The 25,551-nt window shown below is 31.5% G+C and overlaps 4 protein-coding genes across 14 annotated transcripts; all 4 read left to right on the top strand.

The window, feature by feature from the left end:
- The first annotated feature begins 737 nt into the window (after positions 1-737).
- On the top strand, positions 738-4,110 carry LOC108327013 (dihydroneopterin aldolase 2). 6 transcript variants are annotated; one of them, XM_017560671.2, is made up of 5 exons: positions 738-885; positions 2,034-2,101; positions 3,180-3,239; positions 3,467-3,668; positions 3,810-4,110. In XM_017560671.2, exons 4-5 carry the CDS (start codon positions 3,472-3,474, stop codon positions 4,009-4,011), a joined length of 399 nt encoding a protein of 132 aa, XP_017416160.1. In that variant the 5' UTR covers positions 738-885; positions 2,034-2,101; positions 3,180-3,239; positions 3,467-3,471; the 3' UTR covers positions 4,012-4,110. The 6 variants fall into 6 exon arrangements, with proteins under 6 accessions (XP_017416160.1, XP_017416161.1, XP_017416157.1 ...); XM_017560668.2 differs by lacking the exon at positions 3,180-3,239 and having other exon boundaries at positions 740-879; XM_017560669.2 differs by lacking the exon at positions 3,180-3,239 and having other exon boundaries at positions 744-879; positions 2,020-2,101.
- Positions 4,111-7,830: 3,720 nt separating this feature from the next.
- Positions 7,831-12,774, top strand: LOC108326916 (uncharacterized). Of its 6 annotated transcripts, none has more exons than XM_017560524.2 (11): positions 7,831-7,968; positions 8,586-8,737; positions 8,864-8,982; positions 9,281-9,389; positions 9,504-9,543; positions 9,656-9,745; positions 9,861-9,960; positions 10,055-10,182; positions 10,465-10,567; positions 11,463-12,163; positions 12,303-12,774. In XM_017560524.2, exons 2-11 carry the CDS (start codon positions 8,596-8,598, stop codon positions 12,556-12,558), a joined length of 1,788 nt encoding a protein of 595 aa, XP_017416013.1. In that variant the 5' UTR covers positions 7,831-7,968; positions 8,586-8,595; the 3' UTR covers positions 12,559-12,774. The 6 variants fall into 6 exon arrangements, with proteins under 6 accessions (XP_017416013.1, XP_017416017.1, XP_052729106.1 ...); XM_052873146.1 differs by lacking the exon at positions 7,831-7,968 and adding an exon at positions 8,061-8,304; XM_017560527.2 differs by lacking the exon at positions 7,831-7,968 and adding an exon at positions 8,061-8,318.
- A 1,282-nt stretch (positions 12,775-14,056) lies between these two features.
- LOC108328024 (fra a 1-associated protein) lies at positions 14,057-16,101 on the top strand. Its single transcript, XM_017561798.2, has 2 exons — positions 14,057-14,361; positions 15,548-16,101. The coding sequence occupies exons 1-2, from the start codon at positions 14,072-14,074 to the stop codon at positions 15,918-15,920; spliced, it is 663 nt and encodes a 220-aa protein (XP_017417287.2). The 5' UTR covers positions 14,057-14,071; the 3' UTR covers positions 15,921-16,101.
- A 4,520-nt stretch (positions 16,102-20,621) lies between these two features.
- Positions 20,622-24,955, top strand: LOC108327953 (calcium-dependent protein kinase 26). The gene is made up of 7 exons (XM_017561693.2): positions 20,622-21,758; positions 22,201-22,344; positions 22,457-22,609; positions 22,992-23,107; positions 23,236-23,403; positions 23,783-24,007; positions 24,428-24,955. The coding sequence occupies exons 1-7, from the start codon at positions 20,960-20,962 to the stop codon at positions 24,554-24,556; spliced, it is 1,734 nt and encodes a 577-aa protein (XP_017417182.1). The 5' UTR covers positions 20,622-20,959; the 3' UTR covers positions 24,557-24,955.
- The last annotated feature ends 596 nt before the right edge of the window (positions 24,956-25,551 follow it).

The following is a 25,551-nucleotide window of genomic DNA, read 5'->3' as shown; positions in this document are numbered from 1 at the left end:
TCAAATGGCTAAGAATTGATTTTGTCTCAGTCTAGAATGTTGTGAGTCGATTCTCTTTTAGTGGAGAAAAGCATGATGCTTGCGTAAAAACTACCTTTTTTTTTTCTTGTCACTCTCTTTCATTCCCATCGAGGAAACCGCTAACTCTATAGGACGTTTGACCAAGTGCAAATTTAAATTATAGTTGGGAATTTTTAAGAATATGTTTACTCTCAGAAGTGACATTTCTCACTTATGTTGTTCATTTAATCTATAGAAGAAGTATTTTTCAAAACTTCAATCCAAACAATAAAAGTTTAAACCCAGCAAAAAATATGCTTAGTTTCTCTGGCAGTTTAGTAAGCCAGCTTTTAGAACCTTTAGGCCTAGACGTTTTTTCAATGATGTTTGTCGTGGAAATATCTTATTTACGTTTTTAAAATATACGTAGCTTGTGCTTCGGTTAAATATATTGAACTACCATCTATTCCGAACTTCTTAATTGAAGATATAATCGAATAATGATCGGTCAGGATACAAATTTTTAGGACATGATTTTCATAAATTCTTTTTAATTTTATTAGAATAATTCTTTTTAATTTTATACATTTAAATATTTTTTATAAAACAAATTTAATTTATATAAATATCATTTTATATTATTTTTAAGTCTCTTTAAAACGTTTTTTAATCTATCTTATCATTTAATTCACTCACAAATTTTATTCTCAAATTGTTCCGGATTCACTTATTCATTCATTAGTATTCCCACGTAGACAGCCTAATGTGTGTGGTAGGAGTAAAAGAGCACTAATATCTTAAGCATAAAAGGAAAAGCACTGAATACCTTTTCAGTGCGCAGCTGCTGATACTTTCTGGCAACACACTCTTAGTAGCGAGGTCGAGGTTCTTTTTCCTATCTCAATCTCTTTCGTGTTCTATTCACACATGAATTATTTGTTCATCCATCGTCGGAAATATCAATTCCCATTGCCCAGCTATGGGCTTTTTTTAACCTCAAACAGAGCATCTGGGTACATGGAAAGGACTTCATAGTTGTTAAAACTTACTAAATTTATTCATCTAACTATCCAACTAAAACGAGCAATACATTGATTCATTTCTTCATGTAAGTTTTGGAGAGTCCTTCTCTGGTTGAATTTGTCACTCTTCTGTAATTACTTTGCTCTTTGTGATGGTGAATTGAATTTGAGTTAAGGTGGGGGGATTGTTTTGAAAATTGATTTTGGAAGGGGTTTAATGTTCTGTTTCTATTTTGTTATTGTATTTTAGGGCTAATGTTGCAGATCTTTCATTATCCTTTGCCTTTATTTGAATAGTTTAGGAGTGGGAATGCGGGGCTGGCATTTGGTGCTTAATTGTCTGTGAGTTCAGGACAGGTTATGTTAGGAAGTGTTCTGGATTTGACATGCACTTGGGTGGAGCTTTCTGTTTTTAACTTAAATATTTGAAGGTCTATTGTGGGAAATAATGAAATGCTTGATAAATCAGATGCACGAAGTGAAAGAATAATGTTTTGCAGATCTCGATCAAATTGTCTAGAATATACAGGCCCTATCTATTCTTTATATGTTTAAGTATATGCTTGATTTTCCAACAATAAAATACATGTTTAATTCCAAATTTTTGACACATTTATTCCCATCCAATAGAAGTGTTTTTTTTTCTTTGTAAAATTCAAAGACGTAGTAAAAACGTGTAAGTAAATGCAGTAAATATTACGTCAATGCTATCATCAGCTGTCCATTATTTAGACAAATACTTTAGCAGATTTTGGATCTGGTTTCCAAAATATATTTTTGGAGTTTGATGTTTAGGATCTACACATTGAACTGGATTCATAAGTTTGATAATCAAGGTGGGTGTTTTTTCCTTCAGTTTTTTGTGATATAAATGTCTATGATTGTGTTGGTAACGGTGAACTGTGAACATATATGGTTGTCTCCTGGGATAAATATTTTCAATACAGCCTAATATTTTTGTATTATAATTTTTACCCATCGGTACAATTTACTGCAGTTTTAAAATCGCAGGACGTTGTTCTCAAGGTTTTAAGCAGTTCCAGATTTTTTATCATATCAGTTTAAAGAATTTCTGAGAGGTAAGACTTTCAAAAACAGATTAAATAAATATACTGAGATGCCTATCTACTGCAATTTATTGGGATCTGCATCATTTTCACTTATTGGTGGCATTTTGAGCCACTTTTGGGTAGAACAAATGGGTCCTAAATTTACTTTATTGTTTGTTGTTTCGTGAATGGTACTAACTAAAATTACACACTCGTAGAACTGTAGTTTATTATAAATGTTTATTATAGCATAATGGAGAAGAGTAAATTAGGAAGTGATTGATGTCCTTTGTAGAACTTATATCAGTGATTGATGTTGTCATATTATGCAATAATTTAGGAGCTCTCTGTTAGTAAGAGATGCCATACTCTTATCTTTATATTGGTATAAACGATGCGCATATCAGATTTTTTTTTTATACTTTTCGTAGATATAACCCTGAACAGGTTAAATGCCTGCTCTTTTTTAACACAATTGTTAGTTTTCTTACTAATTCAGCTTAAATACAAATGTCAGATAGTTTATAATAGTCTTTTTTAACACAATAAAGGGCTAAAGGAATCTTTGTGACAGTTTCAATCTTCAGCTGTGTAGTTGCTTCAAAAGAAGTTATCGTGCTTATGAGAATCTAACTAATTTGTTCAGTTGGATAAAAAGTAGTTTGAAACCGGAAAACTAGACATTGTGGAATGTATAAATTGTTTTGCTATTACTATGTTAAAAGTCTATTTACTTGAACCTCGTAGCCTGAAATCACAACTCATCTCAACACAAAATGATGAATAAGCATAGAGTGAAACTGCGGCAAAGATGCATCCCTTTATTCTACTCACCATAATGACGTTATCTGTATGGATTTTTATTTTAGTTATTACAATTAAAACTATATACTTTTGGTGTTTTTGGTTTGGCTGGAAGAAAGTGGGTCTGATTGGATCTCTACGAATGATTTTTTTAAGTTTATGTTTATGTTTGGTTGACTGGGTTAAGTCGTATAAAATTCAATAAACGACCTTTTCTGTTACTGAACCTGTGATTCCCCTAATAGCACAAAGGTGCTAAACGATGACAACTTATGTTTTTACTGTATACTTGTGTGGTTAACAGACTACATTCTGGACTCGAATGTGCATGGTGTATGTACATGATACTACCGAGCAAGTCAAGGTTCAATGTTTCAGTCTTGATTATTAGCTAAAGCATTTTCTTTTTAGCAATTCAATGTACATGATTTATACTTTAGTTCTGTTGTTTCTTTGATTTACTGCTGCCCTGACGTACATGGTTCACTATGAATCAGTAGGAAATAGTTTAACAAAGGACACTTTATTTTACATTTTATTTTATTTTTAAAATCATTATGCCTTTACATTTCTATTTGCCAATTATTTTAGCTAAAATGGAATCTGATGCACTGGCATGGGGAGACAAACTCGTACTGAGGGGATTGTCATTTCATGGCTTCCATGGAGCAAAGCCAGAAGAAAGGAAACTAGGCCAGAAGTTCGTGGTAGATATAGATGCTTGGATGGATCTTGCAGCTGCTGGAAAAACTGATCACTTATCAGATACAGTCAGTTACACAGAAATATATGAGTAAGCGGTCAACAATTTAGAACGTCTTTGTTCTGCTTTCGTCATTTGATTGCACAACCTTCTAGTCTCACTCTTCTTATTGTTGAGTGTGCTAATTTAGTAGTTGTAATCTTATTAACATGTCAATAATTTGTGGTGCAGTATAGCCAAGGAAATTCTGGAAGGGTCACCTCACAACCTTCTGGAATCAGTGGCCCAAAAAATTGCAATAACTACTCTGACAAATCATAAAGAAATTTTAGCTGTTCGAGTGAAGGTTGGAAAGCCTCATGTGGCAGTTCGAGGTCCAGTTGAGTACTTAGGCGTTGAGATTTATAGACGGAGGAGCGATTTGTCAGGCTAAACTTTCATATTTGTTTTGGTTCCATTCTCATATTTACTGCTGCAGAGCTTTTAACTCTAGATATTTCCAAACAATGCAAAGCACCTTATTAAATTTTAATTAATGGTATGTGTGGGTCCACGTAGATGAAGATATATGTCCAATTTCTTTATATTTGTTTATTTGTGCTGCACTATACATTCTGGGTTGTGTGGATTAAAAAAAATTGATGTAAAGATGAACGTGTATGATATCATGAGTATAATAAATTAAAAAAATATATTTTAATAGAAAAAATGAGATAATTATTATTTAATCCTTAAAAATAAATATGATATAAATTTAAATGTAAATATTATTATTATTAATATAAAATAAATTAGTTAAATGTAGGAACATATTGTATATAACAATTGAGAAACTAAGATTGTCCCTCGTAGAGAAAAAAATATCACATTGCATCCAAGAGAATCAGTTCCATGTAAACAGAACCGATTCCTTTCAACATGTGTGTCACAAATCGATCTTCGAGTGAGATCGGTTCTTTGCTACTTGCACATTGAAAACTGATTAACAACATCATGCATAATGAAAACTGATTGTAATTTCCACAAAAACGGTTAGGATAAATTTAAAATTTAGGATTTTATTAATAATTTTGTTTAAATATTATTTTATTTTAGTTTTGGGTTTAATAATATTTGATTTGATTTTGATAAAGATAAAATAGATATAGTAGTTTTGATTTTTCATTTATTTAGGAGAGTATTATTTTATTTTATTGATATAAGATAGAAATAGATTAAGTAGATTTTATTTTGAGTCTGTTGATATTTTATTGACAATTTTTATTATTTATATTTGGCCTAAGGCCTATTTGCATCTATTTAAAAGTTGTCAAGGTTCAGTGAAAAGTAATCCTAATAAATCGAAGAGTATTATTATTTGTATGGGTCACGTTTTTTTTAGTAGTGATATCAGACTCGATAGTTTGTCTTGGTGACCGCTCATACAAGTATAATGATCCATATACCGAAAATCTTCCTAGCAAAGCCGAAAGTCTTCCTAGCAAAGGGTACGTATGTGGAAGGGATCACCCTTGAGGGGGAGTGTACCACTGTTGGGTCTATCGAGGAGAAGGTTCCTTGTGGATTAAACAAACACCAATAAAATGAGCCAACTATATTAGAGATTGACATCACTCTTTATCCAAAACCTTAAAACAATGAATTAATGGATCTTTCATCTTTATATACTATTCTACTTTCTCATTTTTATTTAATGTAGAATTTAAATTCATACTTAGAATCCCAACAAAAACAGAGAATAATATAATATATGGAGAAAAACGCTGAGAGTTTAATAATATTAAAATGTGGAAGTGTAAAATAATTCGGTATTTTGACATCTATAAACTAAAATGTTATGTATAAGTTATTTCATATTATCCTTGTTTTGGAATATTTTAGTTTTCAATTCCTTTAATTAAAAATGGAGGAACGTACTTAATACTCAAACTGCTCTTATGTACGAAATCATGCCACTGATATCACATTTTGTAATTCCTAATGATAATCAATCTTGCTATTTTTCTGGATGTTACAAGAAGAAATGCCTGTAAAGTAAATTGAGAATCAAATTATGAAAATATAAATAGAAAAACCAAAATCTGAAAAACATTAATTTAATAGTAGAAAAGTCTTAAAGGATGGGAAGGAAAGCTAACTTTCCAATGCTGGCATCTTCTGGAGACTTCTCCAAATCTCTCTGTGATCTATCTTCCCCAATCTCATAAAAAAACATCATCAAGAAACAGAAAAAAAAAAGATGACCCTATAATTTAGAGTAATGGAAATTGATTGAAAATTTTGAAATAATTTTGAAATAAAATTATGAAAAATTAAAACGTAATTTAACGTACATATATATTAAAAAATTTAAAGAGAAAAATTTGGATAGCCCATAACCCATGACACACATGTTCATTTATGGATTGTGTATTTTATTTGAGCATATTAACTTGTACCAACCTAACCTAACCTCAATTCATTGACTATGATGTCTGGTCCTACAATCATTCACTCTCTCTGTTTTGGTACTTGGCTGTGGTTGCAGGATCACATTCACCTTACTTTCTTCTTCTTCTTCTTCTTATTTATTTACCATTCTTTTTTTCCTAATAAGACAAACAAGAGCATTTTCGAACAACAAACATGAACATGCTTCTTTTCTCTAAATCTATCTAGTACAACACCTTTCACCAAAATCTTTTCCATTAAATTATATAAACCTAAAATATCAATCATACTAAATAAATTCAGCTCGAATTTCAGTTTTGACTCAATCAATTTCTCAGTTACTAAAACTTAAAATGTGGGATTCAAATTTTTAAATTGTTAGTTTGTTTTAGTCTGTTGTTTCAGTTTGTTTTTTCTTTAAATTAAAAATTAAAATGTTTTTTTAAAGGTTGTATTATATATTTAAAATGTTGAATATGTTAAAGTACTATATTTAAATTATTAACGCTAAAAAATTAAAATGAATTATTAATTATAATAGAATAACTTAGTCCATAAAAATAATAAATTTTTTTAATTTATTCTATTAGAAATATTAATTAATCAATTAAAAATATAAAATTAAAAAAGGTTGACATTTTTTTTACGGAACAGGTTAAGATTTTTTAACATGTTCTTTCTTGGTAGGTCAACTTGTTCATTCAATTTGACAAGACCTTAAAATGAATTTATACTTTCTTCATTTTTCTAATAAATATTTATTTCCTTGTATTTTTAATGAAGATTTAAATATATTTTTATGCTTAAATTATTATAAAAAGTTATGTTTGATCTCTAACTTAAATATAACAAGTCATTTTTTTAACAAACATGAAATAATATTTTAAATAAAATGCTGATGAAATAGATGTATATTTTAATTTAGAAAAAGAATTAAAATATATTTAATCTTTCAATAAGTTGTATTAAATTATCTTATTTTATCCAAAAAATATATTTACTAAAATTTAGATAAAAATTATATAATTAAAATTTAGACTATAAAATTTAAATTATTTCTATTAACAACTAATTAAATGAATCAATTATAAAAAAATGCTTTTCGAAAGTCTGTTTTAAATAACATTTAAACCTTATGAAAATAACTCTTATCCAACTAACAATAAATACAACATCGCATCAAGGATTAGTCTACGACCCACTGAGTTATGGTTGGGGACTTTCATATATTAATCTATCTTATGATATTAATGATTCTACAATCTGTATTTTATCATATTTATATTTACATTAAATTAGTTATAAATAAAATAACAAATTAAACAATTTAATCACATACTGTACCGTTATTTTTTTACATTGAAAATAATTTTTCTCCAAAATATTATTTTATTTTATTTTTATAAGACAATTTATAATTAAATAAAAATATAATTTTTATGATATTTTTAATATATAATAATTAAGCTATCTAGTTTTTGTTTATAAATTTTTATTTAAATTTTAGTTTCAAATAAAATAAAAGAGACAATTATCATTTTGCTTTATTTTTAAATATCATTTTATTAAACATTAAAAATTGTGAGTAACATTTATTAACATTTTTAGGAAGAATGATTAGTATCTATGAACATTAAGAAACATAAATATTATTTTATTAAAAATTTAAATAAGGTTAATATCTATAGTAGAATTAAAAGTATTTAAAACCTATTTTTCAGTAACTTATAAAAATAAATGTATAATTTCTTCATATATATATATATATATATATGTATATAAATATTTATATATGATAAAATATTGCATAGTGATAATCATGTGAAGATTAAGCAAGAATAATTGTTATTAAGTAAAGTTTTCTTCATATTATAAGCCTGGTCTGGTTTGGTTCTTCCAATGTCTGCTGGCCACCGCATGGGTGTTCTTACCTGAAACGACTCTGTCTCTTCTCTGTGTGGTTAGATTCACTGATTCTTGGTCGATGCAAATTTCAGATTTTTTTTTTGTATTAAAAACCACAGCTTATCAACAGAATGTTTAGTGCAAGTGGGGTTTGTTTTTAATAAAATTTCCTTCTTGGATTGATATTAACGCCTCTGTTCTAGCTATGAACTGGAAATGATTAGTACCTCTACACACGTGGTTTCATTAAATTTTGTCACCCGTTTCTTTTGGGGACCTGTGTATCTAAATTTTGCTGCGAAATGTCTCAGAATTTCCAATATTTTTCAGTTTTATTGGAGCAACTTGGTAGCTAGACCACACTCACAGCTTCAAATGAATGTGTCTTAGAGTTATCCACCTATGGTCTTTTTTTTCTCCTTCTGTTAACATTTAGTGGGGCTAGTGGGAGAAATCTTCTGGGACCGATTGCTTGTTACAGTATGCTAATTTTGTTCTGTTTTCGATGAGATGTGAAATTGAACTTAACCTGAATGAATGGCTAGATAGTGTTTTTTACTCTCATAATTGGATTTCTATGATTTTGGAGAATGTTCAGTTTAGAATCTTATAATTATAAATGGTTGTTTAGCACATGACTTGCTGATAGAAGGCTGGTTCTTCTTTCCTTAGAGATATAGAGATGGTGAAAAAAGGAAACATTGTGCAGTACAGGGAGAGGTTGGACAAGAGTCTTGCCTTACCTGATCTGACAGATGAACAGATACTCAAAACCCTTGTCAAAAGTCAACTCCAACGTTCTTCTTCAAAAGTGGAAATTGAAGGTAATAATAGCATTCCCTAGTTCGCTTTGAAGTATGTTGCCGAAAAGGTACTAGCTGACAGATGTTATTATTTTAGCTAGTTATGTTTTATCTTCTTTTATTTGTTTATTCATTTGGTTTCTGCAGGATGTAATGAGAAATTAGTAGAAACCAAAACCAAGGAGATATATGACTTTCTTAGCATGTTGAGAAGTGCTTCTGGAGACAATAGTGCAGGATCTAGCACATCACGCTCTGATTGGAAAGTAAGCTATCGATGTCATGTTTTCTTCACCTTTCAATTGCTTATTTAAATCATCCCCGGTTGATTTATATCTTGAACCTTTGTTTCTTGTTGACATGACAGAGGCTCAACTTTTTCTTTGTACTCTGGTTTGAAATTTTACTTCCATAATTTATGTTGACATTTGATATAAACTTTTATTACATGAAATTTAAGGTGAAATGCTATACCTATATTTTAGTTATTTTTCCTGATTGGTGACTTCTTTTCATAGAAATCAGGAATTTACATATTCTGATCAACTTGTTGCTTTTAAACAGTTAAAACAGGATACTGAAGATTTTCGAGTTATGTATCGCGAAGGACCAGAGGGAACTCCCTTTCATACATTGCTAGTTGAAGGTTATGTGGATGGGCCTCTAGATCTCTGTGAGTTATGCAACGATGAGCCTAAATTTTTAGCATAATAACCCTTTTAATTAGTTTAACAAGGGTCATGCTATGATCTTAACATGAGAAATTTAACCTTTGTTACATTAACAGCTTTGTGCCTTTCATGGGAGTCCTTCCTCTACAAGAAATGGTGAAAATCATATTGCAATACGTGCCTTTGCATCCATTATTTTTTTATAGCATAGAAGTTATTTGATTCTGTGTTGGGGTATATACCCTTTTCACAATTTCAATTTTTCCAGGTGGCCTCAGTTTACTATTCCCAGTTTCAAAGTTCTAGTATCTGAACGTTTGCAGAGGGTCCAGATTGGAGAACACATCTCACTTGTTAGGTTTGTCTTGGCTCCATCAATTTAGTAAATTTACATTGTAGTGTGTGTCACTGACCATGCTACATAAAAACTTTGATTTTTGAATGCTTATAATGCTGCTGATTGTGGAAGAAAGGATGAAGGTTCCATGGCCCCTATCTACAAGGGAAGCTATAGTGCATTATTATCTTTTTGAGTACTTTCAAGATGACTTAGTAGTTGTTCTTTTGAATACGGTACTCCCCTGGCCCTTCTTTCTTTTTCTCTACAAAGTTAGTTCTAAGTCAGATCATCCAAGCTTCGAGAAATGCATGTTTAATTTCTTTTCAGGTCTCTGAGTCTACGAGCATTGACAATTTCAACATGGATGCAATTCCTGAGGCAAAGGATGTTGTAAGAATTGATTTGCTGGGAGGCTATGCTATGCAAAAGGTGACATCAGAAAGAAGTTATTTTCGGTGAGTTTTAACTCAGTACTAAAAACTTAGAAGTAGCCTGCACAAACACGAGTACAAGTATTGAATAGGGTATCCACTAAGAATTGCTATGGTGGTACCCGAGAAATCTAAGAGTTTTGGTATAATTGTTTTTAGACTTTGTCATCATGATTACTGTAATACTATTAGACTAATTCAACTGGCTTTAATTTACAGAGTAATTGTATTGCTTAACTTCCAACATGTGGTGGAAAATGAAAAAGGATTTTGGTTCCAAGGCTTAAATTGTGTCAAATTTTGTAGGATAATAGGAAATTTGGATATAAAGCTGGATTTTGTGCCTCCATCCCTCATAAATTTCATTTCAAGGCAGCTCATCGGCAGTGGTTTCAGACTTTATCAGAAGGTTGTATATTCTTTTCAAATTTATTTGTTTCATTATTCAATATTCACTTCGTTTCTATTTTCTGGCCTCTAATACGGTAGGCAAATTCTTCTAAATATAAAGGAATAGTTAAAATGTAAGGCATCATTATGTTTTAAATTCTGTACAGAACAGAACATTAGCTTCATAAAATTTGTACTGTTATGGTTATTGTTTTCAATACTATTTAATATAAAAAAGAGTTTTTATCCCAAAGAAATCAGAGGAGAAAAGATTATAGAATAAATTTCACTAATTATTTATGAATTTTTTGCAAAATTACACAAACTTCTCTTTCTTTTTTTATATCGATGTTAATTCTGTTAATTGTTTAAAAGCATTACACTAATATTCTTTATACCTTACACTGGCTCTTTTAATTGTTTATAAAATTTTTCTTCTTATACTTCTAAAGAAACAGAAAAATTTGCGTAATTTCACAAAACTTCTGAAATGATTAATAGTATAGTTCATTAATATGGATTCATTAATTGTGTATTTAACCAGAATCTTGCTAATGATTCTCCCCGAAACTCTTGTTAAAGGAGTGTTTGACACACTCTATAAAACACTTTTTATTTCTTAAAAACGAAGAACCAAATAGTATATTTATGCTTTTTTAATGATGAATGTTTTTCTTTTCATTAAATAAATACTCTCTGATTTTGTTTTTTTAACTGGTGTTGTAAGGGAACTGTTAAAATTTTCTGAGTTATCTAGGAGGGTTTACCCTGCTCATGATCTTATTGTCACTTTATTTGCAATGGCTAGTTAGAAGATTGGTTCCAGTTTATTTACCATTTTCTGCTTGCTCATGTATATAGAACATACTTGTTATTTTGTATTACATCAATTTCTCGAATTGTTTACATTTTAGGCCGTTGCTTCGATGTTGGGCAACGATAAAGATAAAGACATCAGCAAGGCCTTGGAGGATCCATTGTATGTTCGAATACGCGAAGCTTTGGTAATTGGAGAAGAGCTTAAGCAAGATGCAAGCTTTGTTCCAGCTGAAGAACTTATTCAAAGTGAGCAAAATGGGGTAAAAGATAAAGATATATCCTGTGAGTATATGAGCAACCAACGTGCAGGTGGTGAAGAAGATGTAGAAGCAGGTTGTGAAGAGATTGTACGAGTTGAGGAAGATGTTAACAAGGTACTTGAAGTTCCAATCGAGGAAGGTGATTCATTGAGTGTGCTGATCAATGGCGAGGGAAATGGTGAGATTGAAGGTGCAGATAATGAAGAGATTGTTGAGATTGAGAAGGAAATGATCAAAGTGAGTGAGATTCCAACTGAGAAAAATGACGCAAGGAGTGTACTGAAGGATAAGATGAATGGATATGTACGCTCAGATGTGAGAAGGGCTCTAGACACAATAGAGAGGGTTATTTCAACGGTTAAGGAACATGGATTTCATTCCCGAAGGCCTACTTCAAACTCTGAAAAAGTGGACACAGTTGACTCAAGTTCTGCAAAACCTATTCAAGTATGTTTGAAAGACGAGGATGGTGTCAAAGAATCAAGCAGCAATATACGAGAGGAAACTTCAGAAGAACCTGCGATACAAAGCTTCAGGTGATTTATGTTACTTCTGTTATTTGAGTAATGTTATCTAATGCTAGTTTACACTTTGAGAGGGAAATCATTTTTGTATTGGTTTGTTTATCGTGACTATGTATTTAACCAATGTGCTTACTATTTTTGGTTCCATAAGGCAGACAGAAACAAATCCAAACTTGAAGGAAGTTAACCATAAGAAAGTTGAACCAGCTTCACCAGACCATAGTCTTTCAAGAACAGTGGAAGTGAACCAGATTGATTCATATTCTTTGAAAAATGGGACAACAGTGGAGCAGACAATAAGTGATAATAAGCAATTAAACAATTATGCAGTCCAAGATATAAGTTCAGAGGACATGAAAAAATCAACAAGGGAGATAAGGTATAGATACTGTTGTTTTATGAGTTAGCTAAAAGCAGAAAAGTTTGATGTTTATTTATCCGAATAATGGTCACATATGTTGGACTAATTTTGTCCACCAATAATTACCCTTGAGGCTGCTCAATCAATCTCTAAAGTTAAGTTTATTTAGAAATGTTAAGAATGGTTAATTAGAGATTAGGCAGACATATCTAAAAGTACAAATGTATATTCGTATATAAATTAAACGATATATTTTTGTGAATTACTCTTTTATTGGCCTTATCTTATGTTTTATTTATGGTCTTCACATTTTAGTTTCAGTCTCGAATTTGTTTAAACCAATAAGTTTCCACTACTGTACTTTTTAAAAAATGTCCAAATTAATTTAGTTCAAAAGCTGAAACTTTTTTTCTTTATTCAAAAGACTAAAAATTGTATTATTTTTTTTAAATAGAGATGAAAATGAATTTTTTAAAATAAAAATATACTTGCCGTAAGTTTGGTTTTGTTTTTCAAAATCACATTCAAAAATATACAATGTAATGTTTTATTTTAACATTTAACCTTCCAGCTCAAATTTTATAACTTATATCGAACTAAATCGATTTATGAACTATTCTATATTTATGTAACAAAATCTCTGATCAATTAGGTAAAGAAAAGTACAAAGCCGACTATGATTTGTTGCTTCTACTCAATAAAAAGTCTTATAAAAGTGTAATTTATAACTATACTATATTTGATATTTTAAAATTTTAAAAATATCATTGGAATATTGTATTAACGTTTTATTTAAATAATTGACATTTTATTTGTATCAACTGTCTCATTATTTGTCAAGGAAACTGACCAAAATAATGGAAGAAAAAAAAGTACAGATGAGTTTCTGTCATTTAACTGAGAAAAAAAAATAAATGTGTTTAATGACATCTGGGTGTTAAGGAAGAAAATAGTTTATAATATATATATATATATATATATATATATATATATATATATAAGGATCGAAAATAAAAAATATTACTTTAATTTTAAGATACTACGTACTAACATTTAATCTTGTTAACTAGTTTATGAGAGGAACATTTTCAAGAAAAATATGGAAGAATGTATTAAAAATCATAATAAAAACTTTTTTATGTATTCTAACGAAAAATTATTTTTACTTTTAAAAATAATCTAAGTAAGCAGTTAACATTTGCGAAAAACATATATAACTACTATAAATACTAATGTTATAAAATATAAAAGATTAATATAATTCAGGACTAAAATTTCAAAAACCGATAATAAAGTAATTTAATTAATTAGTTAATTTTTAATTTATGATTTATTACTTTCTTTGATAAAATGTCTCAAAATAATGGCAATTTTAATCTGTATTTTTCTTGAAACTGTTTGATGTATTTAATTCACTGAAATATTGTTTTTTTTATTTTAATTTTACCTGTAAGTAAACTGCTTCAATATTTACAGCTACGACGAACAAAAAGTAATATATTTATAGAAAAAGTGGAATAGTTTTGGGAGGAGTATTTATAAATATAGGTTATGATACAATGAAAGCAGGCAGAACCCAAAACGCAGCGTTCGAAACCGGAGTCTTGGGGAACAAGTTGCAAAGGCAAACCATAAAGAAAGGGAATCTTGGTGCTCAAGCTGCAAACACGAAAATGGGGTGGGTTTGGAGCGATGACAACAGCGACGATCTTCGACGCGATATCTCGTCGGAAGGGTGCTCCACCACGAGGGTCGTCAAATCTCAATGCAGAACAGAGGAGGTCGAATCTGGAAAGTTCGTCAGAAAGTGCGAGAAAACAGAAGAGCTTCTCAGGAATTGCATCGGAAAGTAATACTCTTTTCTGTCATCCTCTTGGTCACTTATCATGAATATTTTTTTTAATGATTTTTTACTATAGTCTCAGATGTAACGACGTAGGAATTATGATTGATTAGGTGTTAGGAAGAGCTTTGCTTTGAAAGTGAAAACCGTGAATCAGGAAAGGGGTTTTGATAGGTAGATTACTCACGTGGTGATAAATGCGCGGGGACATTCTTGGGCTTATAATCGGCTTATAGAAAATCTATTCAAACTATTTGATGCTTTCGCAGTGATGTGTATCTAAGATTGCGGTTGCGAAAACTTCTCGTGTTGTCTCTCATCTTGCACTACAAGTGAAAAAACCTCGTGATGGGTAAAATAGGATCCTTGAAGATGATTGGCCTCTGATATGTGGAATAGAGTCATTCAAACCCATCAAGAATTTCATGACATACTCCATATGAGTATATTTCAGCCAAGGTTGAATACGTCCACAGTAGCATGAGTGGGCAGGTTTTGTATTCACCTACCCCCTCTGATTGAGACTAAATTTTGCAAAATGCTGAGAGCACTAGCTCACATAGAGAATTCACTGTTCGAGATTCACCAGTGCACACTTTAATTGAAAAATTCGTGGACCATTTTGTACTTGGAATCTCACTTCCACGCCAAAAATAATTCGGTAGAGGGTGAATATATCATAATTTATGTGATATCGTTTCAAATGGATTTGAAGAGCCAAGAAGCAGCAATGCTATTATTTCGTTGCCAAGAAAGAAGTGTATTGTCTTTAATCGATATAAATAATACTAATGACCATTCTTTGCCCCACATCATCATATCCTACTTCTCTCCGACTTATTTCTTATCATCTATCTGCATTAATGCAAAACCAGGTGAAAATAGCTTTGTATAGTAAATGGGTTGTAGGTGGGTGAGACATGCGATGTAATGATCATACTGGTTTTTAAAATCTAGTTTCTGTAGTCTTTTTAAGCTTAAATTAGATTGAATAGTTTTTATATCATGCGATAAACCAGAGATATTAGGTGAGTTTGCACACTCACAAGCACACAGAGGAGCAGAAGTGCTTATGCTTTAATTATTTCAGTTTGTACTATTTGGGCATTGTATTATTTGGGAATATTACTCTCGAAGTCTCTTCAAAAGGAGATCGAAACTTTTATCTTATTTTTACCTTCACACTTTGCAGGCCTGTTGAAGTATTGCAATCTAACAAAGAGTATACCGAAGAGGATATAACAGACGAGGTACTTAAAGGAAGGTCTGTTCCATCTAGCTCATCAGACCGTGGTGTGTTTGACTTCCCAGGGCTACGAAATGATATCGAAGTAATGGAACGTAACCTTTTCCATGGTCTTGGTCGTTTCCTGGAATCAGCTGAAGAAATGACGAATGACTTTTTTGATGTTTTTGGTAAGTCTTCAAGGATCTTCGATGCAGAGTCGTCTTCACCCTCTGTGAGGCGAGAGATCCCTGTTGCAAGTCGCCCAGAAGCTTATCCTAAAGCCCAGCAGAAGGAATCAGGAGATACTGATTATGTTTCTGTCGCTCAAGATGTTTAAACTTTGAACGTCGACATCTGGACCACAACCAAGTCCTGTAATAACATTTTTCTTTGCATCTTTGAAGCTGTTTTACTTCTTTTATTTTGTTTTAAGCTGTGACACATGTAACGTATGACCAATTTTTTATCCCCCTTCACTCAATTATAGCCAATACGAATGAAAACTGTACTATATAAAATATATCGATCGAGTTAATGGTCATTTATGGGTAATTATCAGGTATTAATAGTTCAGATTATCTTACGCTTTACAAATATACGGTATTAATTATTGATTATTGAGTTTGATTCCCTAAAAATATACTCATAACTAATCAATAGACTTGATCGTCACAAACTCTATAAATAATACAACTGATGTCAGGTACAGTGATCCTTTGCTATCCTAATAACATATAAATCTCTTTATGAAACATATTTGACTTAAGCATTAGAGTGTCTTCTCGGACCAATTCAACCGAAACATCTTGGCGCCCACCATGAAGAGCCGTGCGCTCGGTCTCGACATCGCTACTTCGGATCAACACCAGGTTTTGTCTTTTGTTTTGAGAATTTTAAAGAAAGTTCGGTCCTAAGTTCCACTTTTCATTATAATTTATAAATTATAATATATTTGCTTAACTCATGTTTTTGTGAGTAAAAATATCCTCCACAGGAAAGTTCAGTCCTACGTTTAACCTTCTTTTCTTCATAATTTATAAATTATAAAATAATATGCACATGATGGTTTGACCAGGTTCTACCGACTCTTAATTTTAAATTATAAATTATAAAATATTATGCACAGGATGTTCAGAAATGCGCGTTCAACCTTGTCAGGTTCTACCGACTCTTAGTTTTAAAATTATAAATTATAAAATATTATATGCAAGAAGGTTCAGACCTCAACTTGGTCAGGTTCTACCAACTCTTAATTTTAAATTATAAAATATTAGCAAGGATGGTTCAGAGCTGCGTTCAACCTTGTCAAGTTCTATCGTCTTAGTTTTAAATTATAAATTATAAAATATTATGTGCAGAAGGTTTAGATCTCCATTGGATCAGGTGCTACCAACTCTTAATTTTAAATTATAAATTATAAAATATCATGTCCAGAAAAGTTCAGACCTACCTTAAAGTGTGTCAGGTTAATGGCCGCTCGGGAGAAGCCAGAAAAATGACTTCAGAAATCCCTGCTCAACGCAATGACTCCTGCCTCAAGCCGCTCGGGGGAACTTAGAAAAATGACCTACCTTAGAAATCCCCGCTCAAGGCAGGAAGTTAGAAAAATGACTCTTGCCTCAAGACCGCTCGGGGGAAGTTAGAAAAATGACTTCAGAAATCCCCGCTCAATGCAGGAAGTCAGAAAAATGACTCCTGCCTCAAGACCGCTTGGGGGAAGTCAGAAAAATGACTTCAGAAATCCTCGCTCAACGCAGGAAGTCAGAAAAATGACTCCTACCACAAGACCGCCCGGGGGAAGTCAGAAAAATGACTTCAGAAATCCCCGCTCAACGCAGGAAGTCAGAAAAATGACTCTTGCCTCCCGCTCGGGGGAGTAGAAAAATGACTTCAGAAATCCCTGCTCAACCCACGAAGTTAGAAAAATAACTCCTGCCTCAAGCCGTTCGGGGAAAGTCCGAAAAAGGGCTTTAGAAATCCCCGCTCAACGCAGGAAGTTCAAAAAAGAACTCTTATCAGTCAACTACTTAACAGAATGCCCTAATTAATTATTGATTATTGGGCTTGGGGGACTTATGTACTATATGAAATATACCGATCAAAGTTAATGGTCATTCATGGACAATTATCAGGTATTAATAGGTCACATTACCTTATGCTTTACAAATTAATTATTGATTATTGGGTTTGATGCCCTAAAAATATACTGATAACTAATTAATAGACTTGACTGCCACCAACTCTATAAATAATACAACTTCTGATGTAAGATACAATGATTCTTTTATATCCTAATAAAATATAGACCTTTTTATGAAACATATCTGACTTGAGCGTCGAAGTGCCTTATGCAGGTCAACAACCCATTAGAATGGATCGCATTCTCGGAGAGAATTGAAGATCAAAAGAGAACATAACAAGAAAGGACGATTGACCCTCGAATCAATTCGACCGAAACAAAAACAAATCCAGTTTTAGACAAAGTTATGATTATTAAAATAAAATTAGTAATTAAAGAATAACTTTCCAATTAGATACATACTTAAATGTCGTAAGGTTCTGTTTGATTTGAATGGGGAAACGAGTTATTGACCAAAAGGTGGACTATATATGTTACCGTGCCAATTTAAATCATTCTATTCTATAGTTATATATTTTAAAGTAATCTATATGATTGTTATCTAAATGATATTCATTGCTTTAAAATCAATTTAAGTTAAATATTTCCCAACGTAATTAACTTATTATGTATTTTTCATTAAAAAATAGTTCACACTAAAATATTTTCGAGATTAAATTTGATGTAATTCAAACACATTATTTGATTTCATTGACTCGTGCAGCACGATCGATCCCTCAGAAGTGGTAGTGGCTTTGCTTTCATCACATCATTGACGCCATTTTTGTGTCTTGAAGACGAAGAGTAGAACTAGAACTCCGTAGACTAAGACCATAACAAAATTTAATGGAAGTTAGTGCGGCACCAATTTATCCTCTTTCTTGTAAAAAAATTGTTCATTAACCTTTTTCTTTTTCTGTTAATCAAATTAAACTGTTCATTATTCTTGCGAAATCCTCTTCCTTTATCTTTTTATCTGTTAATCAAACTGCTACTTTTTTAAGCCACTGTTTCTAGAAATGGAAGTATTCAACTATGAGTTCATTATTTGTTTTCAATGTTGATTTAATCACCAAATTAAATATATGAAGTCTACTCTACTTACTAATGCTGAATGGGTCACTTGCACAAGTAGATCAGATGGATTTTTCAAACTCTCTATCACTACTATTTTGAATTCATCAAATTGAACAATGAGGACCAAGTAAATGTTTTACATTTTTTTAACAACTGATAACTATTACACATATGTTATGACTATAAAGAAATGTTAAAATTCTGAAACTTATAAATTAAAACGGGAAGATTTAATTAACAAAGACGATTTTATACATTGATCATAAAAATATTGAAATAACAAGTATAGGCAATTAAAATTTTATACTAAAATATTAAAAAAATAATTCAATTCATAAAACACTTTTAACAGTAGTAAAATGAAAATATTGAGTGTTTAATGTTATGTAAAGAAAAATCAATTTAATTAAGGAAATTAAAACCCATAAACAGAAAATTAAGAAAAATAAAAACATTCTCTAGTTGAATAACCCATGAAAAAATATTTTGACATCAGAATTTAAAAGTCTTTTGATACCAAGCAAGAAAGACTTTGAAAAATATATTCAAAAGTTATCCCATTTTTAAGAATGAAAACTTAAACGTATTATTACACAAGGGTGATTATTGTAATCATGCTTTATAGCATATAATGTTTTGTATTAAAATTCCAGTCCAGCTAATTACATAGTTATTATCTCTTAATAAAATACTACGTGTCTATAAGCTTCTAAACTTATCTGTACAAACAAACAAAAAAAGACACTTAAAATAATAAAGAGGAATTATTTTTTCTTCCGGTTATGTTAAATGGTAAAATCTTTTTAATTTTAAAATAAATATCTCTTTTATGCGTTTTAGTGAAATGACACTCACATATCTTATCATTTTTAAACATACAATCACATTTTTTTCATGTTTTTAATAATTACTTACTTATCTCATGTTTCAATAGAATAAAACTTACTCTCTTAATTTATTTTTAAATATTTTTTTAATTTACACTTTAAAAATGATTTGATTTTTATATTTTAAAATTTTAAAATTTCATTTAAACTTTAGTTAATGTGATATTTTTAGAAAAAATTAAACATTTATTTTAAGATTAGGAAAAAAAATTAATGTTTTAGCATAACTTCTGATAAAATAACTCCAATTTCTCCAAATAATATTGACTTAAATGAAAAGAAGAAGAAGAAGCACACATTAAAAGACAAGATTACCGGCTATGGCCGGAGGATTGGAGCCTTCCCGTGAAGCACCCCTATTAGTCAGAATACCTCTAGAAGTTTTTTTTTTTTTTTTATGTAATTTTCCAATCTCTAGGTATTTTAATTTATCATTTTTAATATCCTTATTTCAATACATTTTCCATCTATAGAAATTGAACCCAATTATTTATATTAGGTTTAACATAAAATAATATTTACACAATCTTTCATTATAATATAATTTCTTATAAATTTTAATTATATAAAATATTTTTATTAAAACACTACAAGAATATGTAGCCAGCATTCTTGAATAAAGAAATCTGGACCGTCCAGTGGACAGGTGGCATTCCTTTACTACCATTGGATTTGGCCACACGCGTTTTTGCTCGAACATTTGGAACATTCTCTATTTACACAGCCTAAACAAATAAAGAATTGTCTTTCCCTCCATTGTTCTTCCTTTTTGTCCTACCTAATCACTCCATTCCTGAAAGTGTTGAGTGTGTATATAACGCATTTTTCAACTATCTAAGAGAAGAGAAAGAAAATTTAGAAGCATAATTTTTTTCGTATTTAAAAAGCAACTATGAAATGTTCTTTCTCCTTAGTCGTCATGAATGGATCATTTCCACTGTCTATACATTATACACTGTCTTTTCCATCTATACGACATCAAAACTTTCTCTGTCACGCGGCTAATTTTTTTCTTCCAGTTTACACTTTCCACTCCTTTGAAAATTTCCACTTTCACGCCTTCACAATCATCCCTTTACATTTTTCTCGTTCACTTTTGTATCCATATAAGGTTTGATTCATTGATGCGAATCATTCACCTTCTTCTTCTTCAAATTTCCACTGATTTTTCTTTCCATGTTCACATGCTGGCTTTAGGCTATTGTGGGGTTGGTGCAGAAAACCGAATGTGATTTTGGGCTTCACTTGCTTCTTGCTTCTTACAAGTCACAGACAGGAAGTAGCAAGTGCAAGATGGGAAACAATTGTGTCGGGTCAAAAATCTCGGATTATACACTGTTTTCCTGTGTTTTTTCCAGTTCATTGGTGTGGCCTCATCATCATCATCATCAAACGGTGGTCACAGAAATTTCTGATCCAACTTCACTTGTGACTAAAACTAAAGACACAAATGCTCCAGAGAATGTTCAGGAAAAGCCTCCACGAGTGGTGAAAATTAACAAAGAGATTATTAACATGCCTTCGGAGCCTGCAATTAAAAAAATACCCCGTAAAGTCAAGAGGGTAGCAATAGGGCTTCGAGAAGAATCAATTTTGAAGAGAAAAAGTGGTCACTTTAAGGAGTACTATAATTTGGGAGAAGAGCTTGGAAAGGGACAATATGGAACAACATTCCTGTGTACTGAGAAAGCAACTGGGAAAAAGTATGCTTGCAAGTCCATTCCAAAAGTGAAACTGCTGATAGATGAAGACGTGGAAGATGTGAGGAGGGAGATTGAGATAATGCATCACTTGGAGGGGTGTCCTAATGTGATATCGATTAAAGGGGCTTTTGAGGATGGTGTTGCAGTTCATGTTGTGATGGAGTTATGTGAAGGGGGTGAACTTTTTGATAGGATTGTGGAAAGGGGGCATTACACAGAGAGAAAAGCAGCTGAACTTGCAAGGACTATAGTTACTATTATAGAAGGTTGCCACTCCCTCGGGGTGATGCATCGTGATCTTAAACCTGAGAATTTTCTTTTTGTTGATGGGAATGAAGAGTCCACACTTAAAGCCATAGATTTTGGAATGTCTGTTTTCTTCAAACCAGGTTTGGATGAAATGTTCGTTTCCTTCCTTTGTCCCTTCCATGAAAATTGGTTTAAAAAATTATAAAAGTATAACTCTAAGACTTTAATATTAAGGCAAGAGCTTAATAAAATGGTGTTTAAGAATACTGTGATATTGTAGAAATCAGTAAAATAAAAACTTACCTGTCTTTTTTTGTCAGCGATAATGTATCTATAAACCTTACCTGTCTTTTTTTGTCAGCGATAATGTATCTAAAGTTTACAATTCTTCATGATAACTAAACTCTAATTAATTTGCTTCCCATTAAAATCAATCCACCAGATAGTTTGATATGAGATAGAGCATGCTCCTTCATGCTTCCCCTAATACAATAGAATTAGTTGAAAAAACTAAAACTTTTCTGCAATATTCTAATTACATGATTTCTATGATTGCTTTTCGCTGACATTGTTCAGTTACAGAGGAAACTTTTAGGGAGGTGGTTGGAAGTCCTTATTATATCGCACCTGAAGTTCTACGAAGGCATTATGGTCCAGAAGCTGATGTGTGGAGTGCAGGTGTGATCATATACATTCTTTTATGTGGAAAACCTCCATTTTGGGGTGGTAAGAGTCCTTCATTAAGATTTCTAGCCCTTCAGTGATTCAATCGTTTTGCTTAATTTTGTATTTTGTTAAAGTTTCTGCTGATTCTAAAATTAATTTTCCATGATAATAGAATCTGAGCAAGAGATATTTGAAGAAGTTTTGCATGGTGATCTTGATTTTACTTCAGATCCTTGGCCGAATATCTCTGAAAGTGCTAGAGACTTGGTCAGGAAGATGCTTGTTAGAGATCCTAGAAAACGGATAACAGCACATGAAGTTCTTCGTAAGTTTCTGTCCCAATATTCCACTTAGATGTTAGTAAATCACATTTCAATACCACATTAGGCATCATATTATACTATCATGTTTTCTTTAGCATGGACTTGTTATTATTCTTTTATTGCTTTCTTTGATCGCATACAAAGTTACAGTGAAAATCTTTTAAAAAATCAATGCATGATTTTTCGTCACTGGTTACTGTACTATCACGTCTTTCTAATTTTATCAAACACATTTCTAAGAAGGAGTTTCTTAGATTTTGGACAAAATATTAGGCATTATATCAGACTTTCTGACTAGTGAGTACTAATTGTCATTGTCATAAGATCAATGGAGTTGAAGTTATGTTACAACTTTGTACATGACAACATGCTTATTCTTTGCAGGTCACCCTTGGATTCAAGTCGATGGAGTTGCTCCGGACAAGCTTCTTGATTCTGCAGTTTTGAGTCGCCTGAAGCAGTTTTCTGTAATGAACAAGCTAAAGAAAATGGCTCTTAGAGTAAGAAATCTTTCTAGCGTATAACTCTGCACCATAAATTCTATTAGCAAAGTAGAATATATCAACAAACTTCTATTTGAAATTTTCAAGTCGTGTTTTCATACTATTTTCCATGTTGCTCTCTACAGGTTATTGCAGAGAACCTCTCAGAAGAAGAAATTTCTGAACTGAAAGTAGCGTTTAAGATGATAGACACAGACAACAGTGGTCAAATTACTTTAGTAAAGCTCAAGGCTGGATTAAAAATGCTTGGTAATAATCTCAGTGAACCAGAAATTTTGGACCTAATGCAAGCTGTAAGTATTAGTACAGAATTATCTTACAATTTCCTTAATACCACGAAATAAACCTATATTTTTGTCCTTTTTTTCTTGTTTGGCCAAACAATTTCTCCTCATAGTACAGTAGGATTCTTATCGATTTAGGAGTTAGGACTCATTATTAAGTACAACTAAAGAAGTAATCCTGTAGGATTTCATATGCTTTTAAGTTGGCTTAGATTATGATTAAGTTTTCTCCTTCCATTCATTATAATTAATCTTACACGGGAAAGCTCTTTGAGTATGACTTAGTGAAACATTCTTATGCAAGTAGGGAAAAGTAAAACAGTGAATAGCAATCTTTTTTAGTAGCACGTTGTTATAATCCATCTCCCAATATTGTTTCTGATTGCAGGCAGATGTTGATAATAGTGGCACAATTGACTATAGAGAATTCATAGCTGCAACATTGCATTTAAACAAAGTTCACAGAGAAGATCATTTAGTTGCAGCTTTTTCATTTTTTGATAGAAGTGGAAGCGGCTACATCACTCAAGATGAGCTTCAAAAAGCCTGTGAAGAATTTGGTATTGAGAATGTATGCTTTGAGGAAATGATCCAAGAAGCTGATCAGAATAAAGTGAGTACGTTTTACAGTAATGTAATATAATGTTTGGTATCTGATAAAGAGAAATCATAATTCTTAAAGAATAGTGTGCTTGAGATTCTAAGGAGGTGTAACCCTTATCTGATGGACTAAGTGTAGATTAAATATTGATGGATCTCCTCAAATCTGCCTAAGAACCAACCAGTAAGTAAAAGAACCAAAGGGGTTGGTGACTTGGTGTTCCCTCTGATAAAATTGAAACACTAGTTTTTCTGCCAGTTGAATGAAAAGTAAACAAACTAACACTCCAAACATTGCTTTCTTTGCTGTTACGTCATGAGTAGCCTACATAATTCTTTATATATGTTAAACTAAATTTATGCTGTAAAGGTATTCTAAATTTAATTAATCTTTTATGACGTGGTTATATATGTTCATGTTTTACCCTTTCAGGATGGCCGAATAGACTACGATGAATTCGTGGCTATGATGATGAAAGGCAATGCAGATTTAGGTATAAACAGGATAAAGGGTGGCACTGATTTTAGCATTGGATTTAGGGAGGCACTATCAGTGTGTTGAGAAAAACTGGAAATTTATGATTGTTCTCCCACTTTGTGGTGAAATTAACTTCTTTTGAAAAGCTTAGTGAGGGGCTATTTTACTGTAAAAATGTTCATGACTTAGTTTCGTTTTTCCATGTTTGTATTTGTAAGCTATGGAGGAAAACATTAACTTGGCAATTCTCTGGAGTTCAGACTTGGTGACATGTAAAATTGAGCCAAACCAGCATTTGTTTAATAGTAATGAATGCAGCATTATGGGTAGGACAATTCATATCAAGTTTAACATGAACTGATGAGACTTGATAATGGAGTTGGTGGAGGGAGCTTTTCAAGTGTGCTTGACATGCTTAAAAATTAGGGTTCAAAGGATTGTGATGACTTGCCTAATGTAAAAGATATCACTATCTGAGTTTTATTTTTGTCTCTCCTATGAATGTTTTAGCTATGAATCACAGTGTGATATACAGTCTACAAATAGAAAAGGGATAAAGCAATTAAATTCTAAATCTTTGCAATTTAAATCAGTGGTACAAAAATACCTAGTTGTTTTTCGGCCTTTCACATCGAGGTCGACATCGTCGAACATAGAACAATTTGAGGTTCACAGTAAAGTAAATTAATGTCGAATTTTGTCAACATTCGACGTTAATCAATTTTTTTTGTTTTTTTAATTAATTGTGATTCTTTTCTACAATTCTACGAAACCTCAAAAACAACAAATTTTTGTTTTTGGTATTTTATAAAGCATAACTATGAACATGTAGTGTAGTATCAACAATAAACAACAACAATAAGAAACAAGTTCAACCAAACAACAACAACAAACAAGTTCAACAAATAAGTTCTTCAAAACTAAAATTAACTTTCAAAAGTCGTCGAAATAAAGTGTTATCACCAGTGATAGAGAAAGCAGAATGCACCTGTGAAGGACAAGAACAGGAAAATAATTGGTCAAAACTAACGAAAATCATACATAGAAAATCATACATAGAGTAGTTAATTAACATGCAT

Source organism: Vigna angularis, chromosome 2 (assembly GCF_016808095.1).
Source record: "Vigna angularis cultivar LongXiaoDou No.4 chromosome 2, ASM1680809v1, whole genome shotgun sequence".
Taxonomy (NCBI): Eukaryota; Viridiplantae; Streptophyta; class Magnoliopsida; order Fabales; family Fabaceae; genus Vigna; species Vigna angularis.
This window is presented reverse-complemented; position numbering and strand designations above follow the sequence as displayed.